Source organism: Apus apus, chromosome 7 (assembly GCF_020740795.1).
Source record: "Apus apus isolate bApuApu2 chromosome 7, bApuApu2.pri.cur, whole genome shotgun sequence".
NCBI classification, from domain to species: domain Eukaryota; kingdom Metazoa; phylum Chordata; class Aves; order Apodiformes; family Apodidae; genus Apus; species Apus apus.
This window is the reverse complement of record NC_067288.1, coordinates 12317092-12344205: the sequence shown is the minus strand read 5'-3', so window position 1 is coordinate 12344205 and position 27114 is coordinate 12317092. Positions and strand designations below refer to the sequence as shown.

General features: G+C 37.6%; 2 protein-coding genes across 2 annotated transcripts in view; one reads left to right on the top strand and one right to left on the bottom strand.

The window, feature by feature from the left end:
- The window catches only part of PLPPR5 (phospholipid phosphatase related 5), a 204369-nt gene extending 197152 nt beyond the window's left edge, over window positions 1-7217 (bottom strand). The window contains exon 1 of the mRNA XM_051624545.1: window positions 7181-7217. The gene's annotated coding sequence lies outside the window, so the exon portion shown is untranslated. The remainder of the gene's footprint in view (window positions 1-7180) is intronic.
- Window positions 1-27114, top strand: part of PALMD (palmdelphin) — a 54116-nt gene that overhangs the window by 10593 nt on the left and 16409 nt on the right. Inside the window, exons 2-4 of the mRNA XM_051624541.1 lie at window positions 16310-16355; window positions 21306-21386; window positions 26806-26936. Of these exons, the coding sequence (XP_051480501.1) occupies window positions 16310-16355; window positions 21306-21386; window positions 26806-26936 (258 nt within the window). The remainder of the gene's footprint in view (window positions 1-16309; window positions 16356-21305; window positions 21387-26805; window positions 26937-27114) is intronic.

Below are 27114 nucleotides of genomic sequence, written 5' to 3'. Positions count from 1 at the left end.
TTATAATAAGAACTCTTCCCAAAGTTCAAGCATGATTTACTTGAATGTTTCTAGAATGTCTCTAAGGTTCATCTGTAAGTTAGTCATTGACATGAAATAATACCAAAAGTAAAATAAATCAAACTAATCCAAAGTGTATTGGGATTTCTGTTTTGGTTTTGTTTGTGGGTTTTGGGTTTTTTTGTCCTAGATACCCTTTATGGGGTTAATTTCCCCTCCTTACACTCATTTTCAGTTCTACAGCTCAAAGAAATCTCCCACTACCAGATGCCACCCACTGCCAAACTCCTATGACTGCTCATCAGAAACCTTGGTTTACTTTCATATTTTGCATGTTCAGGACCATGACCCACTATGCTCCACCTTTCCTGTTCAGTTCTGTAACCTTTCAGAAAATGTAATGTTCTGTATCTTTCCCAAACTGTATAGTATTGTTAGAAAAAACAGCACTATAAATACCATAAAACAGTCTGTTGTCTAGAATAAATACAGACAGCTGAGTTAAAAAATGAGTTATCTAATTACAATTCAAGTTAGGGGAATTAAAGGTTAAGTAAGTCTGGCTAGTTTTAGGTGATCTTTGGTCACAGTAAGCTTTCAATCATATTCTATTTGAAGTTCATTAAATACATATTTTCTAAGAGTGCACTTTGCCCAGTATAGATAAGGTTTATAACATTATCAGAAAAGGTAGCACATACAAAGTATCACAGACTCAAAGCCAAGCCTTTTATGACAGCCCCTTTTATTTTTTGCTTATGAGCTCACCGCTAGCACCATTGCCTGCCCAATTGTTTTCAAAACTTCCAGTATGACTGGAGCACAATACGCTTCATAGGTTTTAAGAGTCTCTGTTCACTCTGTGTTCTGTCCCTTCTCTGATGAAGGAGGGGTTATTCATCCAGATACATGCATAAGAGAAATATCTAGATTTGTGATTTTACATTCACAGATACAGAGAATCTCACCTAGAGAGAAGGTGTTACTGTTTGTTCTGCCCAATGTTGTGGCTTGTGCTGTATATACACTACACAGTAATCTATCACCACTAGCTCTCACTTATCAATCAGGGCAGAAGGAATTTAACACCAACTAGAAGATCAGGTATTGACAAATCTCATTTTTCCTTTCAAAAGTCAATAAACAGCCCCTCTGAAAACAAGAACTTGTTGTCACTCCTTGCACTAATCGAAGTTTGCTGCACAATGAAACACATTTCCTGCTCTGCTGACAGAGGCAGAATTTCTGTTTGGAGCTCGCTGCCGTAGGTCTTCAAAAAACTGCCTGAAAGCATCACAAGAGCTGACTGAGCCCTCTTGGAAAACTGCTCAAGTGTCCTCAGCCTGTCACAGAAGCAACGAACTTGTAAAGAACGGTTGTGCCTATTGCAGCAAACATCTGTGTCACAAAGACTGAACTGAGGCAGTGATAGTACTGCAATATAACAGGGATGGTGCCTCTGCCAAATGGGAGAAGTACTGTTCCTCCTAGGTAGATCATCTTTATGCCATCAGGCTGACCCCTAAGGAAGCCCTGAAAGCAAGGAGAAACAGGATTTACCAGAAGCTCTGCTTACCGGTTGCATTTTCTGCTGTGTATCAAAACAGGAGGGACTCCTGCACAACTGTGACTGAGGAAAAATTCAATGGCAGCCCCTGGCTCAACATCCAGTCTCCCAAGGTGAAAAATGCCACTCATCATCACCAAACCAAGTGCTGTCATCTGCTAATGCATAACATCAGTCTGGTTGCTGATTTAGAAAGGGCACTAAGAGGAGATCTAAACTGTAGCCCTCTGTGAAAATAGTCAGCCTACTATAGTCAAGCAATTTCAGCATACAAAGAATTGAGAAATCATTCAAGCCACACAGAGACATTTTTTGAGAGGGACTAAATCACATGACAGGATTTTTGCTGGCAAATTGACAGGGGCAGGTTACTTTTAGCAAATGCGGCTACTCCTGAAAAAGAATGGTGATAGCATGAAATTATTAGCATAGGAGACTGCTCAAGGACAAGTCACATTTGCTAATGATGCCTATAGTATAATAGCCTGCTGCTGGGTCTGCGCCATCCCAAATTATTTGTTAAAAGTTATGGAGATGAGTAAGGCACAGCAGCCTGTTGCAGCAGGAATGAAACAGAACAGAGACACCCTTTGAAGCACAGGCAGCTCATACTTCATGGTGAGCACTTGCTTATGACTTCCAGGGTTTTCAACAGGAATCAAGCAGCTGTTTCAGTTTTCTCCTGGGCTGGGCTGGCTTGTATTTTGGTAGCACAACTTTGGCAATATTCCATTGTTGCTATGGTTGGTCGCAATTGTAATTTTGCATGGACAACTATAAATCAAAAAAGCTGTTAAAAGTGTTTGTGCTGTGTTTTGTTGGTTTTGTTTTGTCCAGTGTTTATTTTCACAGATTACCAACCATGATTTTAGCTATATTCTGAGCTCAGATCTCATCTGAATGGCTGTGCAAGGAGTAATCTGTGTTCAATAAGGGCACTCCTTCCCTGTGGGTTAGGAAAATACCATTCTCCCCATCTGTCACATAGGAAATAGGAAATACACAGTGGAGCAGGGTTAGTTTTCCTGATTTACACAAACTCATTCACACTTCATCTAGGCTAGTGATAAGATGAGGAGAGACAATCCTTATATTTACATTTCATTACTCAAAGCACCAAACAACTGGTAAATCCAGTCCCCATTTGAATATCACTGGTTCTGGATAATAAAAAACAGTTTAAAATGCACAAAGTTCCAAGAGGAACACTGCAAGTGGATTCAGCAACCGTCACAAAAAAATGTTATGTAAATATGTTCCATAACCAGTACAGCAGAACTGGAGATGCTATTAGAATACTGACAGCTAACTGCTAAAAACACCACATGTGACAAATAGCAAATTCTGATCTATTATTTTTAAATTTCTTCCAATAATATGAAAAGTCAGAAGTGAAAAAATATCAGTAAGAAATCTTTAAATTGTCCTGAAAGGAGTGTTTTTAATTATTCAGTAAGACACTCATTTCTAAATAACTAAAATTATTCTATTTTTCTTCATTGATCCAATACTAATTACAAAAAAAGGGGTAGATGAAGAGTTGAATGTAAATTTAGGTATAAAACTTAAATAAATTTAGTTTAAGGAAGAGTCTTACTCCCATCTGCTGTCTTACTTGTGTCTGTTAACTACTAGGAAACTTTATCTTCAGAGAAAAACAGGGAAATGTTTCATTAAAACTATAAAGTGCTGTGTGAGATTGCAAGGAAAGCTTAGGTGTCCTCCCAATATGGAAAAAAACTGTGGAAGAACAAAGAGTGTTTTTATGGCTAGGGTGTGCGGCAGAGTGGCTGGAGAAAAAGGAATATCAACCTTATATTAGGGATTTTTTATACCCTATTTCAGTAAATACCCAAAGCAGTACTAACAAGTTTGCCTGACCCTTAAGCTATTTTTATATCACCTAATTTGTCCCTTTCCTGAGCACGCTAAGACATTTGTCGGGCTTTGTCGTGGGCTTCATCATTTTGCTTTTGTCAATCCCCCAGCGTTATTGCCCATTGATTATAAGGCCAAAGAACTTGGCTTTAAGTTTGCAACAATGGAGACTGCACTCAGACCTTGTTGCATTATCTGCTGAATATCCCTGTTAAAAATATCTTCTGAAGTGCAGAAGTTTCTGCTTTCAGTATCCAGTCACCGAATTTCATTATCATTTGGCAGAAGAGGTCTTTTATTGTGAAAATTCTGTTTCTTATAGAGTGTTGCTGAAGAACCACCTAACTTTCTATTTAATAAGTTAGCCTCCTTTTGCAGAATATACTTGCTATTAAATCCTTCTATCATTCTTATAACATTCCAGTGAGATCTTAGCATCCCTCTTGGACACAACGCCAGGAAAATTGGACAATATATTCCCCACAACAGTTGCAGTCATTCCCAAACACAGAGGAACTTTATATATCTTTAGAACAGTAGCTTATTTAGTGACAGTTTTGCTATCAGAGTTAATATTCATTTGATTATCCAGCACGATTCTCAAGTCTCCTCAGCATCATGAGGTTCCAGGGCAGTGCCTTAATCTCAGGAATTTCATCCTTCCTGAATAGATGACCCTGCTTTTGGCAGTATTGAAATTAATGTTGGTTATGAGCACAGTGTGCTAGTGTTCCAGATCTCTCTGTGCCAATGAGCTGTCATGTTTGATTTTTAGCTCTCACAATCTTTGTTCTTGAGTTGACTTTATATAAATCTGGTTCCTAATGAAGGAATCAATGAAAATAATATATCTTGCTTAATTTTTACGGAAGTAACAACAAATTAGAGTAACAGAATTTATTTCCCATGTATTGGTACTCACTATATCACTTCCATTTAATGCATTATTAGATCTTGTATCAGTCTACCCAACACTTTATCTAGAACTGATGATGTTTATCTTAAAAGCCAAAAATTATCTGGGTCATGCTATCTACCTCCTAAGAAATCCTAAGGCATGGAGGTGAGTGACAAGCCCTAGGTGACTCACTAGGTGAATCTACCTCTCCATCTTCATTTGCCTGGCCCTGAAGTTCCAAAGCCTCATACCTATTTTCCAAGGGCGGCTGGGAGGTCTGTGAGGGTTTTCACTCACCTCTCTGAGGAGGGGCCTCCTCCCTCAGTTCAACCACCTGCCTTAGCAGATCATTTATTTGCTCACACCACACACAAGCCATGTCACTGGCTGTCTCCATTTGTGAAAGCAGCTACTACTGTCTTCAATTATCTCAGCAATTCAGTTGGAAAGTAACATTCTTTGTCAGAATCAGTAGTAACTCTGTCAAACTTTGCCTTGATTTGGTAGAAACAAAGTGTTTCTTGATTGTTTAGTATTACTTGCTTTTCATGCAGGCCCATGAATAATAGTTCTGAACCCTTGTGGCATTGGAGGGGAGAAAAACCACCAAAAAAACCCACTAATTTTTGTTCATTCAACTCTTCTTCAAAATGTCAATTTATTCTCTACTTCTATAACATAAGTTTCTCTTGCAAAGACTTTTTATATAGCAATGAAGATAAGTTATAGGTTGCCAGCATATTTTAATTATTGTTGAAAGGAACAAAAAAGAAATTTCAATGATTACATAATTTTCCCAGACAATATATTAATCCTCAAGCAAGAATTGTCTGATCAAGATACCTAATAGTAAGCCATCACCAGTTGAATCAGATTATTTTAGATTCAGTTGGTTTCAGTTAGTTTGTATTTTGAAGAAGTGCCACAGATCAAAACACTGAAGAGTACAAAAGGCTACTTACAGTTTAACAGTCTTCCCACTGCACAATGACATATCAAAACCTCAACCACTGTGAATACTGTACTGTTGTTTTAGCTCTAAGCAGCACTGGTTTTGAATTATATTTGTAAACTACTACTGGCATTTAAATTATGTCTCATACATATGAGCCTTAACAACAACAAAAAAAAGATTACCTTTCTTAGAACTACAAAACATGTATGAAGCAGTTTGTCATTTCTGAATTACAGAGGGCCACAGCAAATGTCTATTTGCCATATGTAGGCATTATTGTCAGAGAAAAAAAAATATTAAATGCTGCTAAAAGAATTCTCACAATATGCAGTAGTCCAAAGGAAAACAGACCTCTTCAGCAGTTCCTAGAGTCTTGCAAACCAGAGTTTGAAAGGAAAAAAACCAGCAAATGCCTGCTTAGGCAAAATGTACTTTTTTGTAATTGAACAGATCAGAGGAAGATGCCATCAGAGATTCTCTGCAAACTTCTAATGTGCTGAGATTAACCCAGGCAGACTACTAATTTAGCCTACAGATAAATGAGAATGCATGACAGATCTCAAACTTTTTATTAATCTTCCCCCATTTACATGGAAAGAGGTGGCACCTTGCTCATAAATTGTTGTAAACCTTTTCATTACTCAGGAGGATCCAATTATTTAGAATTATTATATGACAAAATAATTGAATAATCAAAGATGAAAAAGCCAAAGAATTAAAATAATTCTTTCATATCTGAAACTGAGATTATCAAACACTAGAGGTAACTGTAAATTAAAGAGATTAGTCATTGTCTCGCTAGCTAGGAGTGCTCTTATAAATCAGACCAGAGTTTGTTGGCTAATCACTGAAAAGACCAAGTAAATAAAGTCAAAACTTGATAAAAAATACAACTAAGAGGTTAATCTAGTGTAATAGGTTGTAGGACCTCATATTTGTAGGATTCATTTACAACATGCAGATAGAAGGATATGGAGGAAAAAAAATGTAGAGGGTCTGAAAGCTTTGATTTAGCACAGAAGGTTTTGTAGCAGTCTCAAGCCTTTCATACAAATGCATTTGACAAGCTCTACTACAGATAACTTTCACCTACAGGAATTAGAAAAATCACAAGTGATTTTCACAGTACTTCCAAGGAAAGGTTAATTAGAGAATTTAATTTTCTAGAAGAGAAACAACAAGAATCAAGATTCAAGCTGTTCAGTAGATTGATATTTCTCTCTGAAAGCTCTGTGTAACCAGAATAAAATTGATTACTTCAGTCATGCACATGATCTTTAAAAGTCTGCCCTATGTATTTATTACTGTATTGTTCATATTGTTTTCAAAACTGGCACTTAATTTCACTCACCAGTCCTACACACACAGCATTACACACAACACAACCTAAGGGACCAGTATGGAAGAAACATTTATAGAATGTCCTAGGATCATTAAAAGTGCTCTGTTTCATCATTGCTTGTGTTAGGGACAATTAAATCAGAGATTCAAACTGTGGTCAGTTTTGACTCCTGTCTATGCAGACCATGCACAGAGTTGTCACCCTGGAGAACAGCACCTTCCCCACAAAAGACTGACAGAGTTGGACAGATTTGCTCAGGGTTTATAGGATTAATATAGGATAGGAGAAAGGCTGAGGATTAGGATAATGTCTAGAACTAGGACAAGAAGTTGGGAAAGGCTGAGGTTCACACGAGGTGTTTTGTAAAGCAGATGTTATCAGTTTGGAGAAAGTACCAACCAGCAGCTCAGCTGTCAGTTTTGCTAAAGATGTCATACTCATATGGCAGTGAACATAAAAGGCTGCAGCCAAAGGAATGAGGGCTTAGAAGTATTTTTTTTACACCCTAGCAGGAGCCACTGAACAAACCCATTCCAGTACCTGCATCATTGGTTTTAATTGCTAATTTGCAGAGGCAGCACACAACTGGCAGAGTTAGCTCAGCTCAGGCAACCCAGGTAGTGCAGGCATTCACACAGCTCTGAAGATCTCCAACACACATCTTCACTATTTTTCAGGACAGGTCCCACTGTCTGAACAGACAAAGTTAAATGTAGCCGAGAATTGTGGCCAAAGTGTATAGAAATCGCTTCTCTTCTGATCTCTGTTGCACATGAGAATTCATGCACATATTTTAAAAAATTGTCTTAACCCAGCTTCAGCTCTCCCAATAAGGTGAAGTTGTTGCCTTCATAGAACCATTTTCTACCTCTGTTAAGAAGAGGTAACCCTCTAGACATCTCTTAATAGCAGAAGTTGTTCAACTTCAAAAATATGAACCTGAAATCGTGGCCTGTCAGTATTTTTGAGATATTTACAAAATTCAAAAATTAATGAGGGACTAGGAGATAAGAATTAAGCCTATATGATTAAAAGACACAAAGTTAATCTAAATATGAGCAACACATGAAATGAAGCTGTGTCAACCATGTACTTGTAAAAGGAATCAGTCAGAATAATATCAGCTTACTGTAGGACATTTCTTAGAACGAAAGATAGCTAAGGTCCCCCAGGTGTGTTTAAGCTGGAATTTCCTTCAGATAGATCATTAGGTCCCCAAAAGTGCTGTTCTCTGCTAGCATGAGGTCCAAATTGATGTTATTGAAATTGTTTTGATCTATCTTCAGCTCTTCAATTTCTGAGCAATGACATTAAACAACTCAACAATAAATCAGTGCAACAGCTATTGAGATTCATGGTATAATTTGCAAGCAATACTTCTCTAAGTGACTGCCCCATAAGAGAATCAGGTGTTAATATGAGCCTACATGAACATACACTTCATACAATTGGAAAAAGGTACTTACATAGAGAACACTCTTGAATCTCAGTAGAAAAAAATCTCCCTGTATGAGTAATTATTAAACTTTTACTGGTGTTTGAAGTGTAGACTGTATGAAAATATGTTGATACTTACACTGACATGTGGCGTTCCTTCAGTGGAAGGACAGATCACTGCATGTGCTACTCATTCCTTGGTTCTACTCCCATTGCTGATGGTCCACTGGAAACTGAGAATATACTACTTGTCATACAAACATTGAGCAGCCACAAGACAATTACAATTTTTTATTACAATCCTGGAGCTGCATTAGCCAAAATAAGTATGAAAAAAGACAAACTAAAATAAAATTTCATAGCAGTTAACTCAAACTGCTGGAGTGTTCTTGGTTTTTCCTGCAAACGCCAAAATCAATTGCATTCAATCCAGTGGTGATTACAAGCAAGAAATGTGGATGAAGTTTCTAATCCAAACTCTAAGAACCGACTTCTTGAAGTCTCCTAACTTCACTGGCTTAAAGTGTGACAGTATAGCTAGATCCCCCTTAAAACAAGCTATTATTACTTTGGGAAATAAGAAATTACCTGACAAGCCACTTTTCCAGTTTTGGCTCTCAGACTTCTCTGGGCAATGATTTCACTCTAGTTCATCAATAGCCACCTTTTGCTTGGTAATTCCCTGCCAGTCTAGTGAGTGGATTCAGCAAGCAGACAGCCAAGTAAATCATGGGAGTATCTGTCCATGACCGAGAGAAGCAGGAAGCTTCTCAGCACCACACAGATATTGTATCAATTCTAACTTCTCATGTAATTTCACCTTGTGTGAATACCAAGTAATTAGTGAGTTACTCAGAGAATCCACTTCAGATTCAGGTGAAAAGAAGAAAGATAGTATTACCTTTCTGTTAAAAAATGTGCAATCAAATAAATCTTACCAAAAAAGCAAAGGAAACTGTATTAGAAGTTCCTTCACAACTAGTTAATAATCACCACTCTAAGGTAAGGAGTTAAGTAAATGTATGGTGCTATGAGCAGCAGAAGTGAAATCGTTGAATCTGTAGAAAAACATAAGTTGGTGACATACTCTCTCAGGCATCCAGATGACTTTTCAAGCTTCAGCTGCTTGTGCTGCAGTGCTTGGCACTCCAGGCAGCAGGGGTCAGCCCTTCAGCCCGTCCCTGTGTTATTCAGATGACCTACCCACCACTGCAAACAAACAAGGGACAGCTGAAGTTAACAGTCTGAATGACAGACAAGTTGAGAGTTTCTCAGCCACTGCTTCCAAATAACAAGCTACTCAGAAAATAGGTAGGTGGCCTTCACTGAAGAAAAACTACATTACCTGCCTTAATCTCATCAGCTCTTCTAACAATTAAGTTTTGTATAATCTTATCTTTTTTGGTTTTTTTCCATGAATACTTGGAAAGTCTTACGCAAAACGAGTTGTATGTGGGGTATTTTTTGCCCACCCACAGGGCAAAATATCTGGAAGCCAGGAAGGATTGCCAGAGTCTGAAGTCATCGTGTTTTCACAGCAGTTTCAAGTTTCAGATAAATAACTAAGCATGTGTGCTTATTATACACATCAGTATTAGGCCTCTCATGTTCCCTGGACCACTGCAACAGGTTAAGTCTGAGGCCTGCAAGGTGGCCAAGTTTATCTAGCAACCTAATGCTGCCAGTTTTATTTCTTCCACCTTTCTCCTCTTGCTGCTCATCTCTCTGCCAGAATCCCATTCCTTCTTACCCCTAATGCTGCTCTTCTCCCATTGAGCCTATTCAGCTCACTTACACAGCAGACACTAATGGATTTGCAGCTGTAGGGTATTTTTTAATATTTTTCTGAGAGATCAGCAAATTCAGTTGGTTCACAGAGTAGTCAGAGGAAGACAAGTGGCTGGAAAATGTGAGTGAAAGTGTGGGTGGAGAAAGCAGTAATTCCTCTTTGCTCTCCTGAAAGCTATCAGATAAGATTCATCCCATCTTGCAGAACACCTGAGCTCTGGTGCTCAGAGTAGACCCTGCTACAGGCACAGGCTGGTTAAGCAGCCTCCAGAGGAGCCAGGTGAGTGCTCTGCCCATGCCTTAGGAGATGGGAATCAACTGATGTAACCTACACAGCTCCCATTCTTCAGCCTGCAAACAAGAAGTTGGTTATTAGGGAAACTTGCTGGACAGCTTCACCTCCTCCAACTCTAGAAGAAGGATTTTCTCCTAAGGAATTCCTGCTTCAGCTGTGTCTTCTAGCCCGAATAATCTATACTTTCAAGGCATCCACCAGCAGCACTTGTACCTAGAAAAACTACACCTGGAACTAAGTGTTCACAAAAAAGTCTGTAAAGCCTTAATTTTGATCTGCAATCCTACTGAGGCCTATTAAACACCCAAAACTACTACTGCTCTCCTTGTGTTCTCCAAAATCATCAAAAACAAGAATCAGAAGAGTATGTCATACAGTTTACCTCACTGTGGACAGCACAGTATCCAAGTGGGTTTTGTCATTTTCCTCAGGATTTGTCCCTGGTTATGAGGTATTTGGTTCTGCTTAATGAAACACAGCCAAACTACACAACCACCAAAGCAGGTTCTCAGAACCCTGCTAAAAATTCCCAACACAGTTGGCTGAGTGGGATTAAAAACTCTGCACTATTATTAGAAGTGTGTATCTGCAGCAGCTGGAAAATGCTGAGTTGCAAGCAATGAATTCCACATGTTTAAGACTCTGATCCTGAGTATTTCAGACTGTTTGTGGTATTATTTCAGTTCACATTTAAAAACAAAAAACCTCACAATCTTATCACTTATCTAGGCAGTTGAACACATTCTGATAAGAAGCTCACATTTACTATCACCACAATAATTACACTTAAACTATTCACCAAAGTGTGATTTTTAATTGAGACAACAGAGTTTGTTAAAGCCGCTTTGGAAAGCCTCCCACATTTAGAGGTTCATAAACATTTTCAAAAAACATGAGGCCAAGAATTGACAAGTGTCTGGGAATATGAAAAAGGCTGTAAAAAGACATTTAGCAGATTAAAAAATAATCAATAGATTTTGACAAAGTTCACTATTTAACTTTAGAAAATAGGGGCAAGACGATCCATATTTAGCACAACAGCATTTATAGGCAGACTCCACTGGGCACATCACACATGCACCTACCATGGCAGAGACAGTGGAGCCCATGCTGAATTTTAAAGCTTGTATCTAATATTGAAAGATGTCTTACGAGCAGTTTTATTATACATTATTATTAAAATAATTAATGTCTTAAAAACAATTTAAGGCAACAACTGACAGCTGTTTCTTTTGCTTGATTTTAAAGATTTAATATATTCATAGTTATTGATAGCAACAGGAAGGGAGTTGTACCAACCCAAACATAGCAGTTCAAGGCTTTTCCTCCCAGAGATTCAGGGTGTGTCTACTCAAGCAAAGGTAGAATTTAGCTTCATAAAACTGTATAAAACTGAGGTAATTGGAAATTGTTTTGCTTCAGTGAGAGGAACAAAGAAATACATTGTGTTAAAAGACCTGCTTAGTAGGGAGTTACTTCTCTAAAACCAGCATTCAATGCAAAACTTTAATGTCTCCTGAGAGCTGACAGAGGTTCTGTTATGAACTTCCACTAATATCCTAAAACTATGCACATTTTTTATAATTTCCAGTATTGTATAATTTCATGGAGTGACATGATGGTTTTTTCTTGCCTTCCCCCCACAATTTACCTTATATCTTTAAGCATACTGTCTGATACAACCTGGACTCTCAGGTATAAAAAGCAGCATCTTAGATTTCATTCACCTGATAAGGGCCAGACAATCCCACATGTGAAACAGGTCAGTAGATTTAGTGACCAACATCAACTGAGAGGCTAGAAATCTATAAATGTGTGAGCTACAGAAGGAAAATAAGCAATAAGGAAGTCTCCCAGACATGTTACAGACAACTAGTCTGGTAGTTGCATGTAATCCTAGATGCAATATTTAAACATGCACAAGTACCCTTAAAGATACCTAATAACTTTACTAATTATTAATATATTTTACATCTAGAAAATATATATGCATGTATACACATTCACATATATAAAATTACATTCTGGGGATAGTTTTTAACTTCACCTCTCTAGGACATCCTCACTTTAAAGCTCTTTTCCCTGCTATTAACACACCTTCTGGTTTTAGCTTTGAATTTCTGACCTAATGGATACAGAAAAATATGTTGTTTATAATATTAAAGAAAGCAGGGTAAAGTAAAACAAATTTAATGTGATAGGTGTTGCTTCTAGCTAGTATCCTTTCCCTGGACTTCAAGCCTTTTATTTACTGAGGGCTAAGTTTTCCATCACTGAGAAGTGCAATTCCCTTAAGCTTTTTAGCCAAAAAAATAGCGCAACAATGAATCCCAAGAGAGTTCTTTAGCTGGATATATTCTAGACAAAAAACTGTTGCTGCTTATTGTGCAGCATCCATGCACTGTTGACTGAAACAACTGGAAGTACTTTGCAGACTAATTGTGCAAATAGCCTTTAAAACCAACCTTAGAGTGAGATATATAAATGAAAGTTTTTCAGTCTTCAAACTTCTATTTCTTGTTGGCTCTTCACCTTTGAAATACAAAACCTAGCATCTGTCTGGAGGAGAGACCATTTCTCAACCAGCTGAGGAATTCCAGACATCAGACCTTTGGGTCAATTGACAGGACACTACAGCAGACATTTTCAGTGAGGGACCTTTAATAAAATTTATCTCCTCTCCATTCTGCTGTTAGAGATTCAAGGCTACATGCACAGATCCATAGTGGCAGCACATTTGCTCACTGTATTCAGAGTTTTATATTCTCTCAAAGCCCAAGATGCCCTTTTCTTGTTTCAAACACAGCTACAGAAGGTAGCTCATCATGAAGCAAAATAGTCTGACTAGTTGAGATGTACAAAATGGTGGTTCATTAACTCAGTAACCACTCTTTCCAGAAAGCCCAGGCTGTTTTCAACTGATAATCTGAAAAACTCCATTCACTCCAAACTCACTTTTTCAAATACATTTTTGAAAAAGTGAAAACATCTTATTACTACCTTTCTTGAGATGTTTCTCCTTAGAAGCAATTGTTTGCTGCTACAATAATTTATAACTCGCTATACCTGCATTATCTTTGGTTAATGATTTGTTTCAATAGAAAACCCAGTATGTTGAGCAAGAGTAGAACAGAGGACTGTTTGTTTGCAGAGTGTGGCCAGGGACAGCCACTAAAGCTCTGGAGTGACAGGATTTCTCTACGTTAATATCAAGACTTCACTCCACACACGGACAACAGAACTTGCATTTCCCATTGTGAAAGTGATTCTGTGGTCCTACTTCTGGATTCTGGTTCAGGATACTGCATTCTTCTAAATTCCTACCCACTTTTCTGAAAGAATTCATAATGCAATAGTTTCACCCTGTGCTTTAGATTCTCATTATTACTCCTACATTAGGTACACAGTGCAAAATGGAAATGAACAAAGGAAGAACTAAAGCCAAAAAAAAACCAACCTGTTTGACTTCACCATGTGATACAACAAATATTTTCTGCATTCAGAGAAATTGTTCTACCAAAAGAAAAACATGCAGTTGCCAGTTACTGAAACACAGGCTAAAAAATTATTCTTCTAAAAGTTTTTTTTTCTTTTTTTGCCTACAAATTGCAGAGTAGGTAGTTTACTCAATATATTTCTGGCAAGGAAGTTCCAAAAACCCTGTTCCAGGAATCCTGCAGACTGAAAACACAGCTGTTCAGATTCACTGATCTAACCTATGACACCGTGGATATTCCTATTGGTGAAGGAGGCTTAAGGGGCAGACAAAATGACAGCTGGCCCATTTCTTCTCTTGCACATAAATCCCATTTAGAATTAGGATTAAGATAACTGGAAAACAATCTATTGACTCAACAATAAATCCTGCCTAGCTAGGGGATATATATGATTTAAACAATTTAAAATATTTAAAGTGGGCTTTAAATACTTCCTTAATAATGGTAACTTTAAAATTAAACAACATTTTAGAAACCCTCCAGGTTACTTCAAGACCTGGGGGTTTAGACTAGGGAAAGGTATGTGTAATACTCTGAGTCTGTAAATACATACCATCTACAAGTAAGATTTTTAAAACCATATTTAAATAATTTTGGAGCATGAAGTTTGGAAAATAATTTAGATCATAAAAATTCAAAGCAATGCAATCATATTGATTCTAAATTTCAACTTGAAATACTGATCTTATTTCTCCATTCATTGAGAATGGAATCTCATTTATATCAGAGTAAGGAGTCTGACCCAAAACAGACTTCCTTATTTTTTATGTAATCATGTCACACTTAAAATTTTTTAAAACATTTTCAAGTCTACATATGCACTTAATTTTTAGATGAACTTTGCAAAAGACAGATCAAATAAACTGGGAAATTTATTTCAAAACATAGGCAGGCTACACTAATTTATGAAAGATTAGACAGAAAGACTCTTTTGGCTTCTACAGCAAGAATATGTTTAACTCAGTGGGGTGGTTGAACTTACTCTGAATTTTATAAGCTGAGCACTTAAATTCTCATTTAATCTGTGTCTCTTGATATACCTCAGTACACTTGCCTTTGAACTTCACATTTGCTTTTATGTGGTAATTTTTTTAATTTTGGGTGCTGACCAAATGAGGCATATATTAATACTAAAAATATCTCTACCAGAGAATATAACATGGGATCTCTGCAAGTTTGAACAACACTTCAAGGTGGATCACAGCATAAACAAAACTTTAGTGCATCCTTAATACCAGTGTGGAGGGGAAGGGTCTGCCTGTGTATGTGGATAGAGTGACATCATACTAAAAAGTTTGAGATTGAAATTAAATATTGATTCATATTCAGTTATTAAACAAACACCATCAAGTGTTCAACTCTGTAACATCTTAGAATTTGCTAACAATGGAGGCTGATTTGCCACCAAGAGTCAGGTCACCGTACTGACATGTGAAGTAAAACCCCTCACCAAGTCCTGCTAAGTTTAGTCTTCTCTATTAATTAACCGGGGGAGGTGGAACCAAAACCAAAACAAACACACCAAATATGCTGACTGATCCTCCTGCTGGTGTTCTTCCAACGACCTCAATGATACTGAGGGCAACAAAGCAATTCCAGATTCACATTGTATCTTTATGCTGTTTAAATTCAGCTTTATCTTGTTTAGAATTTTTTCCACAGCTAGATTTTCTGGAGGCAGTTCCACTTACTTTGCTAGTTTCCTAGATTGATTTTGGAAGGCTGACTCCCACTCATGTAATTGAAAAGGTCAAAACATACGCCATACTCTAGGGAGCATAATGCTGTTTTCAGCAGAAGTCCACAGCAAAAAAAAAAAACACGTCAAGTCAGCTGAATGGAAATCCAGCCTGAGAGCCACTGACATTTTAGACTCGTCTTGGTAACACTGAAATGATGATCCTGAAATCCTTACTTAGACAAAGCTTCCCCTGAGTCCTAGATAGCTGACCAGTAATTGCACAGATTAACAGTTGCATTCAATGACAGACCTGATTGCTTCAAGTTTATTTTACCTCAGGTTAGCAGTTCTAAAACATTCTTCCAGCTATGAATACAGCTGCTCTAGAAACTTAATGTAGGAAGCTAAGTTAAAACTACCATTTCAAATAAATCCTGTGCCACATACAGTGCCAACACCACAACAAGGTAAAACACACAGGTGAAATAAGTGTCATAAAAAAATAGAAATACTTCATAAGCTTGAAATATCTTATCACCAGAAGTATACATAAAGGGAAGAAAGAAACAGGAACATTATACAAGCCTCCTTCTACCATGGTCCTAGAAGTTTCACTCTGTTTTGGGCATTTAACAGTTAAAGAAGCAATGGCACGCTAACTGAGCACATTAAAACAAAGAGTTGGCAGCTTCTGAAGGAAAAGGGCTTGTGCTCCACTGTTCCAACTTGTCAGTCAACTCATGCCAGCACTCTCCACGTCTGCCTCTTCAACACACCCTCATTACATGTGTTTGTCTGGACTGATCTGCTCATCTGCTCAGGGACTCTCCTGACAAGTCAAAAATTCTGCCTTCTCTCTGCTCTGGAACTGGATCAAATCACCTCAGCTCTTTTTGTAGCCCCACCAGGAGGCTTTTTGCTTATGCTTTCATTCTGTTTTCTTTCACTACTTGTCTGTTTTTGATTTCTAGAATGGAGGAAGCTGAATTGCTGAAAGAAAGATTCCAGGCCATAACAGTAAGTGCTTACAGTTATCATTTGCTATTTAAAAAACAAAACCAAAAAATAAACAACCAAAAAACAACTAACTTAAAACTAGGATTGTGTTAATGAGTTACGGTGTGTTTGCTGAGGAATTATTTATTCCAGGACAGAATAAGAGACTTACATATGTTTGAATTTTTTCCTTTTTAATTCTGGTTTATAAGCTATTGCTTTAAGACAGCAAAGTTGCCTGTAGTGACTTTATTATGGGTTGTGTTGCACTTTCAAATTAAATTCAAAGCAGTGAAAGTATGAGTGCAAATCAGTACTGGACATTCTAAAATACATACTGCTATCGTCACAACTGAACACTTGCCTGAAGGACAGCAGGTCAAAAGGCAGCTAGAGAATTCCAGAACAAATCAATTTTGCCATTTCACAATAAAACTAGGAGATAAAAGGTTTTTGGGTACTGTGGAACTAAATACGATTTCTGAATTAGTGATGAGCTATTGTAAATATTGCAGTCTGAAAAGTAAAAAGGGACAAGCTTGAATTAAGCAGATTCTTACCTGTCGGTTTTCAGAGAAAAAAAAAAAGCATTCAGGGAAGTTTATGCTGAAGACATTAGAAAATATTTTTCTCTTCTAAAGGGGAGTCTGATTGAAAAGATTTACTGTATTTTAAAGGAAATACTGAGTTATTTTTTAAAGAAATATAACGTGATATGACAAAAATGGCTGAATCCAAGTCCTGTGATTTGGTCTTCACCGAAACCTGTTCAGTTACAAAATAATTAAGCTGAAACAAAATTTAGCCCCTTTGGGATGAAAGGAAAACTGCAGGATTACTCACTGCTATAGTCAATATTTGAAAACAAATAAGAGGAAAAAGCTATATTTCACACTCTTAGCATGATAAATTAGTTGTGAAACAAACACTACTAGATAAATAGAAAGCACAGTTCAAAACACCTTATTGAAACCAAAATACATGTGAGAAGTTATAACCGGAAATCTACAGGCGTCTAACAGGTTGGGCATTTATTTTGTTGGGTTTTAATTATTGACACTTAATAAAAGTCAACCAGATCATTTATCACTTTTACTTGAGATCTAACTCAAGCCCACAATGATGTGAAATGTTTTAGAGGTTTTTAAAGTACATTTGTTTGTTCAACTGTAATGGTGTTTCAACCAGACTCATAAACTGAACTTTGTCTGTAGTGTATGGGCTCAAGAGATAGATGTTTCTGCAGAAAAGCTTAGGCCTTGCAATGTATTATACTTCCTTGTATCTAGCAGGAGAAATGGAGCAACTTGCTTGCCTGATGAGGATGCCTATGAACATACTAGGGTTAGCATCCCCTAGCTGTATCTCTGCCTTCAGATGAATACTGGAGAAGTATTTTTTTAAGAAACTGTGACAGCTTCCAGCATCTTGTATTACAGGAAATAATATTTGGGTTCTGGGCACAACTTCTTTTATTACTCTTGCTGCATAAAGAAACTATTTGCTTTCTACTTTCATCAGCTAAGAGCGTTTAATTGGAACACAGAGTATTTGTTATAATGCACTGCAGAAATGAAGGAGAAATTATCATCAGGTTTAAGAATCTGCAGTATGAGTTGTCTAAGAAAACAACTCATTACAATTGAGTTACTTGGAGGATGTGGGAACGTTTGTTCCAGATGAACATTGTGTTGTAAAGAATTTAGCAGAGAATAGCAAGGGACACTCAGAGCAGTAAATAACTACACTTGCACTAAAACCTGATTGGCTTCTGTTGTTAAATACTTGGCTCCTTTACAGCATCCGGCTCTCACAGAGCCACAGAGTTTTCAAATTCTTTTCCATATCTTCCGTATGTATCAAAGCAAAAAGGAAAGCCCCCTATTATTGTTATTAATACTTCAATGCTCCCACGACTCTGAAAAAGAACTGTTCTTCTCTGTTATGTCACTTCCACCTGCTGCTGGTGTATCTAGAGCATAACATGTAAAAAAACAAATGCCTCCATTTTTTTAAAGAGACTGTCATACCTTAAAACACAAAAGCTAATATTTGCTGTAGTAAACATTTAGAGAAAACAGTCAAAGAGAAACCTTAGGCTTAGTCCTCTCATATCCTCCATTCTATAGGAAAAAAAATTATAGAATATTTTAATTGTGATTATAGATTTGAACTCTGACATTTCCGCAGTCTCATGCTGTCAGACTAAAGGGTCCATCTCCAGATAAGACCCCCAATAACAACCAAGAATTACCTCTGGAAAATTATATAAAAATAAATTTGCTAAAACATTAGCTGCTTCATTGGTTTTGGCAGTACATAGCATCTGCCATGGGACCAAGAGACCAACATTGGCACCACTGTAGAGCACTGACAAACTAATGGACTTGGCATACAAGATACCCAGTAAGACACTGCCCTGCAGAGGTGTTTCCAGACAGATCCAGTTTAGAAGACAATTCTGTGCTCAAAAAGTCAGGAATAATTCCTACATGTTTCAGTAGGGGTGAAAATTAGGACCAAAGCTCACCTTGCATTGAAGCACAACAGAGAGGAAGGGATCAGGGTTTTCTTTCATAAAAAAGAAAATCTCATCCATGTTAACAGCAAAATAGTAAGAAAGGAGTAGAGAACTTCTGCCAGAAACTTAATTATCTACAGGGGCAGAGTAGAAAGTTTAGTACAAGTACAGATCCCTCAGCTATCTAGGAATAAACATTTATTCCATTATATGTATAGTCAAAGCTTTGTAGAGTAAGACACCATTTGCAGACAAAGCATAGTAGAATACACTGTGGGAAGTGTCATAACAGGTTTCAAAAATTATTTTGGCAACACAAAGTTCAAAAAGGTTCCTCATACATCTTCCCTGAATTTAGCTTCTGGCATATAGACCTCCAGCTTTCACTGACTAGCTATATAAAAGACAGTCTATTTCAACCTGTTTAATCTGGATACTTGTATAATGGATGTCTATTACCAACTAGTGAAGTTAAAACATGCTAGAACATCAAAGTAGGAAAAAACTTGAAGGGAAAAATATCGGATGCAAAAGAAACAGATCTCTAACGAAAGAAACAGGCAAAGGCTTCATTACTTAATATGTTCCTTATTTCGCAGTTCTTCTAAAATGCAGTTGTGTCTTTACACTCTGATTTCTTTCTGCATAGTATTTTGGTGTACCACTTGTCATTTCAGACTGTCCAAACACTTAGTACACATCTTCACCAGTACAAAAATAATACAGAAATTGCCTTAGAATATTTTTTGGTAGTATAAACCAAGTAGAAGATCATTTTCTGGCTAAGAATCTTATCCAGAATGTTAAGTTCCCTCCAGAATTATAACACTTTTGAGATACAATCCCTACCTGCTCTGTTTGGTGTAGTGAAGAGGCAGAATAGCACCATCAAGAAAACATTGGAAAGTACACATAGCGTATATAGATGTCTCCTGCAATTTGCAGACTGCAAGAGCGGAAAGACAACTGATTCCTGTTCACCTCCTGAACACCAGCAGGCCATCAGTTGTGCTTGGCCAGCCTGTAATCCTCCATCTCCACAAGGCTAGGTGGTTCCTTCTACTACCTGTCCTTGAACAAAGTGTCCCTATAGCCTGTGGCCTCTGCTAATTTCTTGTTTCCAGTAACAGTGAAGTGATTCAGCTAAGCACACTATGGCTCTTCCTGTTTCCAAATCCCAGACCCTAGGGAAACCATGGAGAAAAACTCCCAGCTTCATGCCCAGCACTTCCTTACTGACTTTATACACTCCTTGCACACAGCTGGCTCCTCAGGTGGGCTGAAAGGGCAAGTTTCTTCCTATGTTTGTGAAGAACTTAATCTTTCCTAAACTATTCTTGTCTGAAAACATCAGTAATGTCCTCTAATTAAGAGTAAAGGGGAATTAGCCTCCAGTTAAACACTTCTGAACAGGACAACAGATTTTACTTCCCTAAAACATACCAAGAAAAATATGCAAGAGTTGCCACGTCCAATAACAGAATTTTACAGCATTCAGGCTGACCAAGAGAGGAGTCTATTAATATAACCTGTGAGAGTAAATGTTAGTTTCCTTTGGCATGATTTCTTTCCCACTGGCTGCTGAGGACACAAAGTGCTAAACCAGTGTTTGGCCCCTCCAGAAGAGCCACAAGGACACTCCACGTGACAGCAGCTATCCAAAGACACAAGCAGCTCAAATGTTGCCAGTGTTCAAAGAGTGTTCACCCATTTAATTTTTTTAAATTTAGAGAAAAGAGGATGAAGGTGACACTGCAAGAGAGCAGTACTACTTGAGGTTTTTCCTTCTGAAGTTCAGGAGCCATGAAGACAGCCTTCACACAGATAAAAATCATTTAAAAACTTAGCAAAATAATAAAACCAAATATGAAGCATACTACATTCTTCTGTATTTGTCTTTATCACTAACTGACTAATAAAATAAATTTCTGTCTTTATTCCTGTTCATTTCAGCTATTAGTCAAAAGATACATAAACTCAGTGCCGGATTCACCAACAGCCCATTTCATTTAGTGATGTATCACAGCTGCACAGTGTCAACCACGCAGACTCTTTCCTCTCCTAAATGATATGTGGGCTGCCTTAGGAATATTGGTCAGGACCCATTTTGAACTCTATTTTGCATGTACAATTGTGCTCAAATGTCATTTCTTCCCTTTTTCTTCCCCTACCCTTCCCAACAGTAAATTATTTTTAATTTGGATTGTCCCTGCTTTGTGGATGTTAACATATTTAAACATACTTCAGAGAAAGAATAATAGAAACCATACCTGCATAGGACACATGAGCCATTGCTGCTAAGAATTATGCACTGCCTGAGCACCATGTAAGCCTTAAAGTAAGGCTTCATTTGCATGGATTGATTTCATCCTACTGAACAACACTTAAATAACTTTGTTAGCAACAAGTAATTTCTCTAATCAAAATTTTATTGTTCTCTTAATTTTTAGGATAAAAGAAAACTGCAAGAAGAAATTACACAGAAACGTCTAAAAGTAGAAGAGGAAAAAATGAAACATCAACATTTAAAGGTAAGTGTTGGATTTACGTAACTAAAGATAGCCTTAAGTAGTTTAGCATGAATAAAAGTTTGGGATTTTGGAATGCAAATCTTCATGCATTTAAGTTGTGCTTTTACTGTCAAATTTTCAGATTTTGGAGTCCTGCCAGGACTCCTTTTGACTTTAATAACTACCACCCTTTGAAAAAAATTACACTGAGGAGCTTATGTTATGTGATCACTTTCATGGCATAAAATGAGATCATAACCAGGAATAACTCAGAGCTGAAAATGAAGCCTTACATTTCCGACTGGGTGTGTTGGCTCCTGAATTCCACTACAGCAACCTCACTTGGTACAGGATGCAGCACAATCATGAGATCTAATGGCACTTTTTTCTGGGGGAAAAAAAAAAACACACACACACCCAGTCTATTTTTGTTTGGCTATAACCTTTTTTCAGCTTGTTTAATAACTTGGGTAAAATAATAATGTTTCTTTATATACTTAAAAAAGCAGCATAACTGCTGCAAATACTGTCCTGAAATACAGCCTGGTAAACTCAGGATTACGAAGTCCAAATTACTAAGAAACCAAAAGATCCACCTCTGTAGACACTTGCAATTGTGTTGATTTCTCCCCAACACTGCCATTCTTTCAATGTCTGTTGCAATTTGGCTGTACATGTCAGTTAGGGAGATGAAAAAAGATGTATGCTTCTAGACATATGCAGGACTTGGTATTTTACATACTCTTTGAATTACATGAGTGGGTAAACTGTTTCAAGAAAGATATGTTGAAAGCAATACCAGAAGTAAGGCATGTCTCTGAGCAAATATGAGAGAAAGTTATTTAAAACAGACTCCTCTTCAAAATAGACCCCTGATCCTGGGTTTCATCCACCCTCTTCTTTTGTTTCAAGCCAAAAAAAAAAAAAAGAAGTTACAGTATCCTAGTCCACTGGGCCAGGCAAGCAAATGCAAGTCACCCATACTTAGGTTTTATTGGAAGGTAGCAACCACAAGGAAAGGCCTGACCAGCTGAGTAATGTCTAACCTAAAAGAAAGGGGACTAATTTTTCTAAGCCCTGTAACTAATGAGCAGCAAACACATGACTTTCTCCAGCTCAGTACATGGTTACACAGAGTACTTTAATTGGTATTTCAAGTTTCCATAGCCATAAATTCAGAATGACTCTTTTGCCCTTCTTTTAAGAAGGATAAACTGATCTGTTCTAGACCACCAGCTAATCCTCACTACTGCTGTGTGCAGAGTCCTAAGGCAGTTTCCTTACAGATTGAGTGCATGCCTTCAGCTAATGCTAATAGGTACAGAGTTAAAAAATTAAGAAAAATCCACTTCACACTTATTCTGAAGACATTTTATGGGATTTTACAGAAGCTAAAATGCTCCTGGAAAAACACTACTGGAGCGTTCTTTCTTTGGGAAAGGACTGAAAATTTTTATTTGTTTGCCTGTTCTATGGTAAATCATACAGATATACAGAAAAGTTTTTAATTTAAAATCGGTCATATCACATATGAGGGAAATCGAAGATCTGTAGAGGAAATCATTCACTTGAAAAAGAAACATCAAGCATATATTTAAAAATATATATAGGTACAATGTATAAATACACGTAATTAGTTATTTGAAGCACAGAAAATGGAGACTACTTCTTCCAACCAAGTAATAAGACAGCCACCTAGTACCAGGTGCAACATCGCTATGTGAACATCCTCTGCTTGATGCCCTGGAAGCCTTGTCCTTCAACAAACATTTATGCTTCAGACTAAATAAGATATTTCAATGGAGTCAAGCAACACAAAAATCTAGTGCAGAGACCACTTTAAGACTGATTTAAACATCTAAAATAGTTAGATACTTCATAAAATTCATTGAGTATTTGCCTAGAGTCAGGTTTGTTTCACTCATTTATACTCCTACCTGTTTACATGGTGAAATCTAGAGTTCTGTGACCTATTCAGCGTAACTCTCACCTGTCCCTTAGGAAACCATTGCAGGTTAGTAAATCTCACTGTCATACAGATGTTGCTGTTAACTGGATATCAGTATCCTGTTCCTTATTTTGTCCTTCATTCCTATTTATATCTCTTAGCAACAGGTTTATTAAAAGGGAGAGGTTGCTGGGTTTGGTTTTGGTTTCTTGGGGTATTTTGTTTTGTTCATTTGTTTTGGGTTTTTTGTTATTATTTTCATTTTGTAAATAGGACTCTGCTCTGGCTTCCCAATGAATGTATTTGCTGTCCTCAAGTCAGCTTCTTACTAGAAAGAGACAGATGAGGTATGATAATAGGTCTTAGTTACCCAGTATAAATAATATACCCAGTATAAATAAATATACCCAGTACAAATACTTATTTCCTAACAAGTGCACCTCTACCACTTGAAGTTGAGGACATGCAAGCAAATACAGACACCTGTATAGAAAGGGCTTCTTGGAACTGTAAGCAATAATAGGAGTTGCTAGTAAGAATACAGGGGAAATTTCATTCTCAAGTAATTCTAGATGCTCAACTCATTTCTCCTCCCACCTGGAATCCTTCTCAATAAGCAAAAAGGGGAAAGGACCAGAGTTGTTTGAAAAGTCTAGTTAGCCCTGGTTTGCATGTACTTTCCAAGAGCTTTTCTAGTTTGGCTTATTCAGTTTTCAGTTTCTAACGTGTCTGAGCTCCACTAGTGTTTGTATGTGCTGGTCACACACCTTCTTACTGCAGGAGTTAAGTGTTGAACTCCTGTGAAAATTACCTCTGCCTCTCCCAGCATGCCATAAGGTGAACTGCCACACTGCTGGGAGAGCAAGACCCACAAACTCAAAACACCAGTGCCTTCTAGCAAAGGATAAATCTGCCAGTGTTAACCCAGCCTTGTTAAAGGTTACAGTGGAGTCATACCTGGGGCACACTTAGGACATAATTCACAGAATCTGCAGAATATTGTTACATCAGGAGTACTGTGACAATTAACTACAAAAGAAAGTGATTGCTTACCAGCAATTTGGTCATTCCCAGGGTCTTATCACATCACAATGCGTAAGTATCCCTTTCCCTTAATGTACCAAGCGTAATACAAAATGCAAGTGCTTTCACATCAGTGCTGTAACATGTGCAGAACCTAGCACTGAGCTAGAGATGCTTTACAGCAGAAAGAAACACTAGACAGCAAAAAGAACCAGCCAGCCCCAGAGCAGCTTCTCCTGCACTGGCTTGTGCTGATGCCTCAGTAGAGCAGCCTTGAAACTCTGATGTTCAGATTCTGGTTCCAAACTACGCAATGTGTCATTCTTTCAAAAGTGGTTAATTAAATTTGAAAGGTTATATGGAATTTATTTGGAAGCAGCAGCAAACTATTCTAGGAAAAGGAAAAAATAATACTATTGTATTATGCCTGTATTTAGGGAGTTTGTTTTCTTGGGCCTAAACCTATCCTATAATAGCATATTAAGCTTTTGTTGACTGCAATGGATGTTATTGGTTTCTGAAGCCTACAGTGCCAGTCCTGCTGTAATTCTCACAAAGAATTACAGATTTACTTTTGAAGACAACACAGCTACACTAATTGAGTTGCAGCTAGGATTAAATTCTCACTTTTTTGCCATTAAAACCTAAGCAGCTTGAAAAGGAATTAGTAACTGCTCCCTCCAACTTGAAAAAAAAAATGTGTAGTCAATAAGAGCTGTACCAATATCAGACTACATACACCTACCAGATCAGGTAAAACTATTCTACTAAAATCTGCATTTAATTAATTTGGGCATAAGACACAACTGCCAGGAAGTGCTGTCAAGTGATCCTACAGGCAGAGTCAAGGCTCAAGACATCAGTCTTGAACAGCTCTTGTTTCCTATAATCCAGTGTTCAGGGAGAGAATATTGTCCCACAGGGCTAACAGTATGCATTGGTCCTACATTCCAGGAAAAGAAGAATACCATAGAATGCCACAGAATTCCCAGCAAGCCTGTTTTAGTCATGGTTTCCATCACATTATTTATGTCACACAAACAAGTTGAAAATTGCATTTAACTGCAATCAGGTCCTACATGCATCCTCCTCCATCAGGTGGGCCTGAGTAATATCCTCATTTAAAGCATAGAGTAAACAGAAAAGTGTAGGAAGCAACGGACTGTACATACAGCAAGCAGGCAGGGATTCCAACAGCTGTTGCAAGTAGCACTGAGTTTAATACAGCTTTCTTATCAGTGCTGGGCACATCTCTGCCTCAAAGCAGCAGCAATCAAAATCCAACTTAATCTTCACCTACATCCTACAACAAATGAAAACAAATAGGGGAAAAAAAAAACTAACAGAAACTAGACAGATCAAGGAATCTAAATTACAAATGGGAAAGTCCTGATTAATTAGAAACCTTATCTGAGTTGGTTTCCTTCCCCACACCGCCCCCCCCGCCCCCAACTGAAAGTTTTTCTATGGAGTCCTGACTCCCACTTCTTCTCCAAGGCAGCAACTGGATTTCTATTATTGAGTTCAACCACAAGGAGCCTCTAGCCTGCAAATATTGGGTTTTTTTATACCAGAAATATTTTAGAGAGCTCTGATGACTTTCAGATGCCACCTTGTATATAACAAAGCAGCTGTAGGAAGCAATCAGTACATATTGGCATATTTTCCAAAATTTGAAAACACAGCTGAGAGAGATCCACTAAGCTGAACACATAATACATCCACTTATAAGCCACTACTGTACAGAAAGAACTCCACATATACTTAAGTCAGGACCTAAATATGTAAGCCACGGTTTGCCCCTACAACAGAAGTTCTAAATACATAGGTCTGCTGAAACACAACCAGAGATCACCAACCCCATGCTCCACCTTTCCAGTCCCACTCTCACCCCACATATCCTCATCAGATTAAATGCAAACTCACTGCAATAGTCCTTTGTAAACCCCAGAGACTGCATTCCATCACTTACTCCCTGGGAATCTCTTCCCCCTATGCAACTGTATTTACCAGAGTTTTTCACCTTTTATACCTCCTCCTAGAATTTATGCAATGCTGTGAACCTAGAAAACAGGGCTATAGAAATAAAAGCCTAGTGCCTCTGACTGGGGCCTTGTGCATGAGTCTAATACACATGCTTTGATACAGCTGTTTTGCTTTACTGAGTAAAAACTTTCACTGGATTGACTTACTAATATTAATCTGTTGCATGTAGCAACTGACAACCTCTTCATATTTGTTGGGTGGACTAATAAAATGGGACTTGTTCTTTACGAGTTTGGTTTTAAATCAATCTCAAAACATGAATGTGTTTTAGTATTTCTTATTTTATTTAGTATTTCTGTTTCAGTGACACTTGTCACTCTCAGGCCACCTTGTGCACAAGAATACAATAATACAAATAGCATAAATGATCGAGTAGTTTAACTTTCAAAGTATACTTATTTGTTTGTGTTTTTCCCCCATCAGAAAAAAGCTCTACGAGAAAAATGGCTCTTAGATGGTCTCAGTTCTCTCACTCCAAAAGAGCAAGAAGAAATGCAAAAGCAGAATAGGGAAGACCAACAACGGACTCATGATCTCGAACAAAATATTTTCAGGTAGGGTACCCTGCCCTTCTGTCTGGGTTAAAATGGTCCCTTCTTAAAAGTCCTACTTTATTTCCTAAAAGATAAAAATGTCAGCAAAGGCTAAACATCTGCAGTTTGATGCTAGCTGCAGGTAGCCTTTCCCAAAATATCATAGGCCTCTGTACACAAATCAGCCTCTTCCCTGGGT